Source organism: Sinohyriopsis cumingii, chromosome 17 (assembly GCF_028554795.1).
Source record: "Sinohyriopsis cumingii isolate HCF-2022 chromosome 17, ASM2855479v2, whole genome shotgun sequence".
Lineage (NCBI taxonomy): Eukaryota > Metazoa > Mollusca > Bivalvia > Unionida > Unionidae > Sinohyriopsis > Sinohyriopsis cumingii.
Genome location: NC_142977.1, coordinates 98871699 through 98883821, shown reverse-complemented (window position 1 = coordinate 98883821; position 12123 = coordinate 98871699). Strand labels below are relative to the sequence as shown.

General features: G+C 42.2%; 1 protein-coding gene across 4 annotated transcripts in view; it reads right to left on the bottom strand.

Annotated features, from left to right (window-relative positions):
• LOC149779519 (fatty-acid amide hydrolase 1-like) overlaps positions 1–12123 on the bottom strand; it is a 173301-nt gene that overhangs the window by 71724 nt on the left and 89454 nt on the right. For all 4 annotated transcript variants that reach the window (XM_089940235.1, XM_089940234.1, XM_089940233.1 and 1 more), the window contains 2 exons: positions 10996–11120; positions 1059–1184 (listed from right to left, as the gene is read on the bottom strand). In XM_089940235.1, coding sequence (XP_089796361.1) covers positions 1059–1184; positions 10996–11120 — 251 coding nt within the window. The remainder of the gene's footprint in view (positions 1–1058; positions 1185–10995; positions 11121–12123) is intronic.

Below are 12123 nucleotides of genomic sequence, written 5' to 3'. Positions count from 1 at the left end.
ACCGTGAAAATTGGTCCCCCCCCAAAAAAATTATGATACTATAGTATTACAAATCTGCTCAAATCAGATCAGAAATATGGCCTCCAGAGTGATAACACGCAATATGGCCTCCAGAATGATAACACGCAATATGGCCTCCAGTGATAACACGCAATATGGCCTCCAGAGTGATAACACGCAATATGGCCTCCAGTGATAACACGCAATATGGCCTCCATAGTGATAACACGCAATATGACCTCCAGAGTGATAACACGCAATATGGCCTCCATAGTGATAACACGCAATATGGCCTCCAGTGATAACACGCAATATGGCCTCCATAGTGATAACACGCAATATGACCTCCAGAGTGATAACATGCAATATGGCCTCCAGAGTGATAACACACAATATGGCCTCCAGAGTGATAACACGCAATATGGCCTCCAGAGTGATAACACGCAATATGGCCTCCTGAGTGACAACACGCACAGTCAATGAGATACATGATCACCTCATGAATATGAATCTTGATCATTCCTAAACTTGTATGAGATCAATTAGACACAAACCCAAATTCCAAGTTTGACTAGAAACACATATAAAATGTGGCCTCAAGAGTGGACATAAGCTCAGGCAATCAAATGCAAGAATACCTCAACAACATGCATGGATTGCATTCATTACAAAGGCTGATATCTGGAAGATACAAACAAATTGCAGGCTGATCATAATCAGACAAAAAATGTGGCTTATCAAGTGGTAATAAAACTTAGCCAATCAGATGCAAGACTGCCTCATTAATATGCATGGAACTCACTCGGTATTGAAGTTGTTTAAATTTTTATGATATAAGCCCATATTCCAAGTCCAATCAAAATCAGATTAGAAATATGGCCTCCAAAAAGTGATAAAAAGAAACTGTTACTGGATGGAAGATGCACAATGAAATCAGAACCACACTGCAAGCTCATTTGACCTTTTGATCAGTGAGTTAAATGTGCAACAAAAAATTGGTTCATGTGTTCTATCTCTTGATTACAAATGAGCCTACTGAAACCCTTGAGTTTCCTTACCTTGTGTCCCTGGTTCTCAAGGATGGTCTTGGCATCCATTACAGCTCTCTGACATGCTGGAACTGGCTCAAGATATCCATCGGATGTATAATACCCAATCTTCAACTTGTGTGTTTTCTCATAGATCTATGTAACAGAACAATAACTTTTAATACATACCCATTTAATCTTACATAACTAATTTGGCATTCAATTCAGCTGTTCAATATGTATTTCAATATCACACATATCCTGATTGGAACTGCTTGGGTGTCTACTTTGTCATCCACGTGTCAATATTTTTTTCATGCATTGACTATAATTTTATACATCCCAATTAATTTTTTATTTTTTTCATACTGTAATGCTAAAAAATTTGAAAGCATAAAAGAGGGGATAACTAATAAATACCAAACTGCAGTCATTTTGTTGCAAGTCAGGGAAAGAACTCATCTGATATGGCCTATCAAGTTGAGGCCTGACCTACACCATATCAAACACGTTCTTTCTGCCAACTCAGAACAAAAGATGTTTGTGTATATATTGCATTCGAACAATTCTCACTGTCATACCTGTTACCTTTTATCAACAATGACTGAGAAATTCCTAATGTCTTCAGCAAATGTTCAAATGTGCAAAGTATAGGAATCATTTTAAATGAAATTTCCCTCTTCAAAGAACATTTCACTGATAAATGTATACCCATATATGCATAAATAATTTCATTGATAAATGTATAACCATAAATACACTAATAAAATCAACCAAAATATCTCAGATATTAAGTTACTGTATAATTAAATCATTTATTTTTGTGGGGGCAATTTCTTGTTTAACTGAAAATTGCTGATTTGTGAAAAAGCAAATTTTTAGTAAATTGTGTTTCTCAGAGAATACTTACCCGATCACATTAACGTTATGGATATAAGCCTGCTACCTCTCGAATCCAGCCCTACTAAAAGATCAAAATTCGTCTTTTCGGTCTAATCATATAGACCAAAGGGCAATAACTCTTGCCCCTTACCTCCCCTTGCCACCACCAGGTGTCACTAGTTTTTTAAGCTGAGCGATATATATTATACGAGGATGCTCGCATAGCGGGTTGGTTGGGAGGGTTTTTAAGTAATGTGATCGGGTAAGTATTCTCGGAGAAACACAGTTTACTAAAAATTTGCTTTCTCCTTCAAATACGTTCCCCGATCACATTAACGTTAGGAAAATAAGCAATAGGAGGAGGGAATGCTTAGCATCCTACCTCCACCCCGGGTACCTTCTAGGGAATGATGGCTGGATTCTAGATTTGAACGATAACCCGTTCTCCTAATTTCATCAGCAACACAGCCTAGGGTCCCGTGATATGTGACCCCTATATACGGTTAAGAAGATAGTTATTGAAATCTTCTTACCTACGAAATTTCACTGGCAAATCCAGCGAAGCTGATAGGCTGTGCTGATTGTTTTAAATGGGTCTGGTGGTCATCTGGGCTACTGACACCGGACCTACCAGATTCAAGGTTTGCCTCTGCGAAGCCAAATCTCTGGGATAAAAACTGGAGAAGGTTGACTCTGCATGCCAGCCAACAGCTTCTATTATATCTTGAATTGAAACATTGCATTCGAATGCCAGGCTCGCCGAGATTGCTCTAATCTCATGAGCCATAATCTTCATGAGGCGACTCTGATCTTGTGAGACCTCAGAGTACGCTGAGCATATAACATACTTCAGCCATGAAGCAAGGGCTTGAGGGGTGATATCCCGTTTACCAGCTTTGACCGGAAGAAAGAGGCACTTACGTGTGTCCCGACACGCCTCTGTGCGTTTTAAATAGTGCTTGAGTGCACGAACAGGATCTTGCATGGCTGCTGCTCTTGACTTTCTATGGAAGAGAGCGAGCGAATGACGATTCTTTGATTGCCAATGGATGGTAACCTATTTTTGGCTACAAAGCCTGGTTGCATCAGGATGACCACCAAACCATCTGATCTGAAGAAAGTTCGGGTCACTGGAAAGGGCATGTAACTAGCTCACCCTGCATGCTGAAGCTAAGGCTATCAAGAAACATGTTTTGCATGATAGTAGCTTTAACGAATTGTGGGCTAAAGGTTCAAATTTGTCTGAATTGAGCCATGTTAAAACCCAGGACAGATTCCATTTTGGAAACAGGGTGAGGGATTTTGGTCGATTGAAATCAAATTGGCTAAAAGATCTGATAGATCTTTGTTATGTCCAATATCATGTCTACCATGATGGCAGAATGTGTCTAATATCATGGAGCGGTAGCCTTTGATAGTAATTGGGGCCAACTGTTTCTCCTCGAAAAGCCAGAGAAGAAAAGTTGGCCAGTTGTGGGATTGAGACACTCAAAGGGACGATGTTATTGATATGGCACCAGTCCCTGAAAACACACCACTTTCCCTCATAAGCCTTCAGAGTGGAGGGCCTTCTTGCTCTTGAGATTCTCTCCACAATCAAAGGTTTAAATTGTTTGTCTCGCAAGGCTGCCTGGACAAGAGCCAAGTGTGAAGAAGAAGACGGTCCGGGCAGGGGTGGAACACCTGTGACCGCGGTTGTTTGAGAAGATTTGGGCTGGTTGGAATCTTCCTGGGTAGATTTATCGCTAGATCGAGTAGATCGGTGACCCAGGACTTGTTCCATCTGAGAGGGGCAATCAGAATCATCCAACAGTTCTGACCCCTTAACCTCTGGATTATTTTCGGTACCAAAACTGTGGGAGTGTAGGCTAATGCCCACAACCCCTCCCAGCTGATTGACAGAGCGTCCATGGCCCAAGCCTCTGGGTCTGGAACCGGAGAGACGAAGGTGGGCAACTTGCGATTCCAACTTGTTACAAAAAGATCGATCATCGGACGCCCCCAAAGTGTGCAAATCCGAAGAAAGACTGATTGATGGAGTGACCATTCTGTGCGAATGACTTGACCTTTCCTGGATAGAGTGTCGACCAAGACATTGAGTCTGCCGGGAATGTGTCTGATTTGTACGTTGATGTGGAGGTTGTTGCACCAACGTAGAATCTGCCAGATCAGAATGCACAAGTCTGGTGATTTGGTGCCCTCTTGTTTGAGGAGGTAAGTCACCACCACAGAGTTGACTGACATAATGAGGACAGATTTTCCTGAGAGTTGATCCTTCCAGAAATGAAAGGCATTGATGACAGCCCTCATTTCTAAAAGGATGATGTGGAGAGGCCTCTCCCCTGGCTCCCACGTGCCGCTGACTGTAGCGAAGTCTGGCAACAGGTGGGCACCCCAACCGCAGGTACTGGCAACGGTACATACCGTTATGTCCGCTTGGGGCATCTCCAGAGGAATCCCCGTGGACAGCCAACCGGGGTTGTGCCACTGACGCAGGAATGATCGTATCTCAGGCATGATCATTATTGTTTGATTGAGGGGACTTGAAAAGGGGTGCCATTGTGCCAGTAACGTCATTTGTAAGGGACGCATAAAAAGACGGCCAAGCGGGATCAAGTCCACCGCCGCATTCAATAATCCAAGGAGTTGCAAGAATTCTCTCGCTGAAATCCACGTCCTGTTGGAAACGGACTCGACGAGTTCGACGATCCGGATTACGCGAGCGCGAGGAAGCCATACCAGATTCAGATCGGTGAGAAACTCCATACCCAGATGGACAAAATGCTGGGATGGACGGAGATCGGACTTTTTCCAGTTCACAAGAAAGCCTAGATGATCTAAAAGTGCTAAAAGATCGTTTCTGCCTTTGAGCAGAATAGAACTTACCATATGTTTCTGGAGGATGTCGTCCAAGTATACTGCCATCCCTGTAGATGAAGTCGAGCGGAACAGGGTGACGACACAATCCATAACCTTGGTAAAAGCCCAAGGGCTGATGCTGAGGCCAAAGGGTAGGACCTGGAACTGATAAACTGTGTCGCGGTAAGCGAATCGGAGAAATTTCTGTGATGCGGGGGGATAGGGACGTGAAAATATGCGTTAGTCATATCTAGACTGATGGCATACTCGTCCTGCCGGATGGAAAGACGGATTGATCTCACTGTTTCCATCTTGAATTTCGGTGGTAAAATGTATTGGTTGAGGTGACTCAGGTCAATGATCGGCCTCAACTTGCCTCTTGCCTTCTGGATAAGAAACAGCCTGGAATAAAACCCCAGCGATTGCGTTTTTTTTCACAATCTCCACCACCCATTTTTCTATGAGCGACCATATCTCCTGTTGTAGAAAGGTATCCTTCTCCCGATCAGACGGTACGTCCGTGAAGAGGGGAGAGGAGGACAAGAGAGGGGGTTGGATAAAATCCGAAATTCCTCCGAAATGACCTGGATCACCCAATCGTTCTGAGGAAAAAAGGTGGTCCAGTGCTCCTGAAATTGCAGGACATGGCCGCCCACAGGTAGGCTGTCTGCGGGTGGTGGAGAGGGTATGTCAATTTTTAGAGTTAGGAGGCTTGAAGACGGAGAAACTTTGTTTCTTACCGCCTCTGTATGGTTGCCTCCTAGCTTGATTAGACTGTTGTCTCCTGGCATTGGGTTGGTATCTATACTGCACATTTGACTGTAAGGATCCCTTGTCCCTGGTTCACCAATCATCCCTCCGCTGTGGCAGGGGCTGATTTTTTCTAAACGCCTGCGAGGGTTGGGCGGCAAGTTGGAGGGGCAGTTCCTGAGCTGCCTGCTTCCGAACTTCTTCAATTTTTCCTCCAAAGAGTAAAGGCGACCCAAACAGAGTCATCCGTAAAGCCAGAGTATGATCGGGCTTGAGCAACGTGGACCACAGACATGCGTCACGTCGTATCAGGTCTAAGTTGGCAGAAGCAGTCAACGCATTAGCCATGGAATGGTGAGCTGCCCTCTTAATAACTCTAGCAATCCAGGCCATCACTTCCCAAGCGTGGTCATTGTCGGATTTTTCTGCGAGTCGGAAAATGGCTAATGAAGCCAAGTCTAACATTGAAGACGTAGCGACTACGTTCTGGACTAGCTTTGACGTGGCATGGAACACATTTTTGTCCACTTTGTAAAACAGTGGAGCGGACATGTGAACTGCTGCCATATTTTTGTCCAGGGCCAGAAGATCCGTACTGAAGGTGTCTGAATGAGTTTTGTACCAGCGACACAAGAACGTCGCTGGTACTTGGCTTTCTGAAAAGAATGCCTTAGCATTCCCCGGATCACCTATTCGTCCTGACAGACGATCATTGATCTCCTTAATTTTTGCCAACTGGGGAAGGAGCTTGAAGGACAGCGTCTCTTCCTCCCCGTCAAGATCTACAGATGCCTTAACTTTGTAGTCTTGAGTGGCGGTAGGAGGTGGAGGGCATTCTGAAGTTGCCAACACCCAATAAATTTCTTCCACTGCTGCCCTTAAGCCAAACTCAGCCCGTTCCATGGTTGGATCTATGTACGGCTGATTTGCAGGAGTTTCGTCACCCTCACTGTGTGCCGAGTCGTGTTCTGTAATAGCTTGCATTTCTGGATAGATTATACCAGGTGGCATAGATGACGCGATTCCATCATCCTTAACACTGTCACTAACTCTCCCTTGTGGATAAGCTGTGAACATATGGACAGACGGCCCTGCCGGCTGGTTTGTCTGGCCTGTGGTCGGTCTGAATGTTGGCGACGGTCCTGCTATCACCGGTACCGGCTGCTCCAATGGCCTGGCTGGACAGAGAGATTTCTCACTTCTCCTATATGAGAGGGGCTATCGGAATCATCATGCATTTCGGACCCCATAACTTCTGGATTTTTTTGGTAGCATGACTGTGGGAAGGTAGGCAAATGCCCACAACCCTTCCCAAATGACTGACGGAGAATCCACAGCCCAAGCTTCTGGGTCTGGAACTGGACAGACAAGGAGGGCAAATTGTGATTCCACTTTGTCCATCATCAGAGCAGATCCTAGTTTATGGAGAGGACATTCTGTGTCAAGGACTTGACTTTTGCTAAATAGAGTGTCAGCCAAGGCACTGAGTCTGCCAGGAATGTGTCTGATTTGTACACTGATATGGAGATTGAGGCACCAATGCAGAAAATGCCAAATCAGAACACAGACGTTGATTGCTTTGGTGCTCTCCTGTTTAGAAAGGCAAGTCACCACCAGAGTAGCCTGAGAGTTGATCCTTCCAAAAGTGAAAGGCATTGATGATTGCCTTCATTTCTAAAAGGCTGATGGGTAGAGGCAACTCCCATGGCGCCAATGTGCCACTGACAGTAGTCTTTGCACAATCTCCACTGCACTGCCTGTTTTTCAAAGAGTGACCACATCTCCTGTTATAGAAAGGCATCCTTTTCCAGTTCTGATGGTAGGTCGATGAAGTGGGAAGAGGAGGAAACAGGACAAGGCTAGATAAATGAAATCCGAAGCCCCATCAAAATGCCTGCCTTTGAATTTCTTCAATTCTTCCTCCAAAAAGCAGAGGAGAACCAAACATGGTCGTCCATAAAGCCAGGGATGATCAGGCTTGAGCGAAGTGGACCACAGACATGTGTCATGTACTCGGTTTAAACTGCCAGAAGCAGTCAATGCAATGGCCATGGTATGATGAGCTGCATGATTAATGACTCTAGCAATCTTGGCTGTCACCTTCCAAGCATGGTTATTACCAGGTTTCTCCACAAGTCAGAAACTTGAGAATGAGGCTAAATCTAAAATTCAAGATGTTATGGACTAGCTTTGACATGACATAGAACACATTTTGTCCACTATGTAAAACAGTAGAGCAGATGTATGAATGGCTACTAGATTTTTGTCAAGGGCCAGATTAGCACTGAACGTGTATAAGCGAGTTTTGTACCAGTGAGATGAGAATGTCGCTGGAACTTGGCTTTCTGAAAAGAAAGCCTTAGAATTCCCTGGACCACCAATTCTACCCAAAAGCAGGTCATTGATCTCCTTAATTTTAGCTGATTGGAGAAAGGAGCAAAAAGGATGACATCTCTTCTTCATCAAAATCTCCCGAGGCCTTAACCTTATAGACTTAAGTAGTGGTAGAGGGTGGAAGGCATTCTGAAGTTGCAAACACCCTATAAATTTTCTCGACTACTGCCTTGAGGCTAATTTCAGTCCATTCCATGGTTGGATCTGAATACAGCTCATCTGAAGGAGCTTTAAATCACACTCACTGTGTTCTGACTCCTAATGTGGTTCCACTTGCAGCTCTGGCTAAGTCAAATCACATGGCAATGTTGACTCAATTATGTTCTCTTTGAAAATGCCACAAACTCTCCTATAAGGATAAGCAGCAAACCTATGGAAGTCCAGCACTGCTGGAATAGGTGGCTTGTTTGCTTGGCATATGGTTGGCCTGCATGCTAGCAGTATAGAAGACGGTCTGGCTATCACTGGTACCAGCCACTCCATTATAGTAAGGGTATGTTGCCAATGGTATGAATAAACAGATGGATCTGTCACAAAGATCCCCATAAATCCTAGTCGTTCAGACCGTTCTACTAAAAATGTCCCAGTGCAGGGATGGCTGGACAGCTGGTGACAGCAAGACTGTAATATGAACTGGATTCAATGGATCCAGTACAAACCCCATGCATCCAGACTTTCAGGCCCAAAGGCCATAACTGAACATGCTGGGGTACTTACGACCACTGGGCAGCCTAAACCTGGGGGAACACTCCCCCACTAGGTCAGAAAAAAGTGTGGAAGTAAATGAGGGAAAAAAAGGTAATATATGGCCTGATGTCAATAACTGAATCATTTCCTGGACCAGATGATGCAATTGTTTGAAACCAAACAGTTGTACCATCTCAACATTATACTCCTACCCTGTCACTAATGTTACTGTGGCTGAAATTTGCAAGCAGCGAACTTTACACTTGCAACGGAGGTTGACTTTGGATGTACACCGAGGGCTCAATGTTATTTTTCCTTGACATATTCTGTCTTTCCTTCCCTTTTGCTGCCTTCTGGACTAATGTAGCCCAGATTTCCTGTGTCCATGTATTATGCTGCTTGGCTTAGACAATGTACACTTAGGACATACAGTACAAGCATCCTGGTTGTCTTCCATTGCTTTGAACTTCTTCCACTTCATGCATTTACTTGAAAGTTCAGCTGAAAACAACCCAAGAAGAGATAAACAAAGCATAAATTAGTAATCATCATGTTATGAAGTTACCAACGAAGCAAGCAAAAATAATTAGTGTCATGCTAACTCATTCATGATAACACAAATTCAATTACATGTAGACACATGGTCTTACATAGATGAAGTCCATAAAGGTGAAAAAGTCACTCAATTTGTAAGAAATTGTTAAAATTAAAAATAGTGTGTACAACCTGTTGGAGAACGACTGATTGTCCATCACAATAAATCCAAATTTACAGTTGGATAGTCCGTTTTGTAGGTGTTTAATGCAATTAAATGATGTTTACACAAAGAATGGAGTCCAGCCAGGGCCCGAGATATCGGTCAGTTCAAGGTCAGGTCAGTGGACACGCACAATAAGTTGGATTAGCAATCAGCCAATCAGAGACAAGGGTCTGCTGTGCTGAGGTAGCTGACAGCAGTCATTCACTTTACAAGTGATCAGCATTGAGAGTGGTTGGTTTTGTTTTGTATCCTCCACCACCCCAACCACCGCCTGCAGTTCTGTTATATCTGGCTCACCCTTCGCCTGCAGGTCTTATGATTAATCTCCCACCAGCATACTAACTGCACTATCTCGGGAGGTGGCAACCAGACCCCTCATACTAATAGGCTGCTCTTGCCGTATCTTCTCCTGTGGTATTCGCCACTATTTCATCATCGGGCATTCTGTCCCCAATCCACTCGACTTACAGACATAACAAGTTGTGGCGACTCTGCCTCAATACAGCGACAATTCTGCCGTAACAGTTATGTCAGTCAGTCATACTGGCGAGTCCGCCTCAAAACATTGGCAATTCTGCCTGGACATCAGTCATACTGGCAATTCTGCCTCATAGATAGGGCATGTTGGCCATCTGGTCCTGACATCAGTCAGACTGGCGATTCTGCCTCATAGTTACTGCATGCTTCTCTACCATCTTACCACAACTAACCTCATGCAGCGAAGGGTGAGACCCAAGGAATGTCAAAGATGTATACTTATGTACTGTTTTATAAATAGCTGATTAAAGAGTTTGACACTACCTATTAGTTCTGCGTATGCTTTCATATCATATATGCAGTGCACCTATCAGTCAGTCCAGCTAGAGGTGCATAGGGTCCATCTATCCACCATTCCATTTATTTATATTGTGTAAATAACTAAGATGGCTTGGATTGTCAGAGGGAAAATGTACAGTCCAGTAGTGAAGCTAGAAAACTGGCAACACCTGTTGGTGGCAAGGGTGAGGTAATAGGCATGAGTTTTTGCTCGTTGTCTATAAGAAATAGAAAAAGATGATTTTGGTCTTTTAGTAGGATTCATTTTGCAAAGGGTTAATATCCCTAATGTTAATGTTATAGGGGAATGTATTTGAAGAAGAATGTTGTTTATTTGCATAGCTGTTTTTGTTACCTATAATATAATAGGCAGTTAATTAAATTATGTAACCATGAAGGAGAGGGCAAATGAAGGTCAGAGAGGTCAGATATTAAGTGTTGCAGTCTTGCATACAAAATATAACATGTTAATTGATTCATCAATTAAAATTTTTACGTAGTTAACCCAATTACCAAATGATAGAGGAAGAACTCTAATATTAGCTGTCTCAGTCTGCAGGCTTGCACAGAAAATATAACATGTTAATTAATTAAGAAACAGGACATGTTAATTGATTATTTTAAAATTTAATATGTTCTTTCCACAATTACCAATAAAGCAGGTTACATGGATGGCAGGTATGTTCTAATATATTATAATATTTTCATCACATAATTTTTGACATCAATAAATTTAAGAACAAGTTAGTACTCTTGCATAATTTGCCCAAAACTGTAAGCTCATTCAAATTTTGTGATTAACAATGAATTGACATTGACCTCTGTTCTAAAGGGGATGGGTGGCACTGTAGGGTCCAGGTCAAACATATCAACACACAGGAGAGCTTTCATGGCGATTACAAGGCTTGTCACATCTCGAGCCATGGGACCAGTAGTGGCTTGAACTGAAGAGAATACAAATCCAACTTTATCAATTATCACCTGAAATCTGAACAGTTGTAAACATTATGGAAAACAATTTATACTCAACAAAACTAATGATAATTCAGTACAAAAAAATAATGATTAGTTTCAAACATGGCATTTGTTTCTATTTAACATGACAAGAAAATTTATAGTGCTGAAGGCGTACTGTTAGTTATCTGATTAATGAAGGAACAAAAACCAGTCGTAGAGATTACCCCCTCTGCAAATTATTCCATGCAAATAAGAACATGGTCTCACAATACAGGTGGTCTCCCACACTAGTAGTCTATTTCAAGTCAGGTTTTACTATATATATATATATATATATATATATATATATATATATATATATATATATATATATGCTACTAATAACAATATAGAAATAAAACATATAATATCATCATTACATTCTAGTGCATCCAAATACAATATGATCAGGAATACTTTATTTCAAGTCATTCAAATGAAACCTTTTTATTTGTCAGTATGGTTTATCTCATTTTTATCTATGGTCACAATTGATGTCAAATTAACAAAACTGGACTGTACAGATTTATATTGGGCTTACTTTTTTGATACATGCATACATCAGGCTATTTTCACAGAATCAAAGTTTGACCTTCCAATATTGTGCTTTCTTGCTTTGAAGTCTTAATTTCACACTGATGACTGTTAGGCAGTAGTATAAGAATTAGTTTTTTGTATAATTTACATTTTCACTTAAGACAGATTGATCCAAAACAGAACAAAAACAATTTTTTTTAACAAACATATTTCTGATAATACTAACCCAATCATAATACATTATGAGTACATGCCCAACCTAAGAAATCCAGCCCACCCAAGCTATGTATGTCTGCTTAGGTGAAAGTCACATTAGAGTGGTCTCCCCTTGGATAGTGGGAATGGCACTGAATTTCATCAATCATCAATTACTATGCTCTTAAGCTTCTAGGAGTGTAAATACAGGAAGGGTTT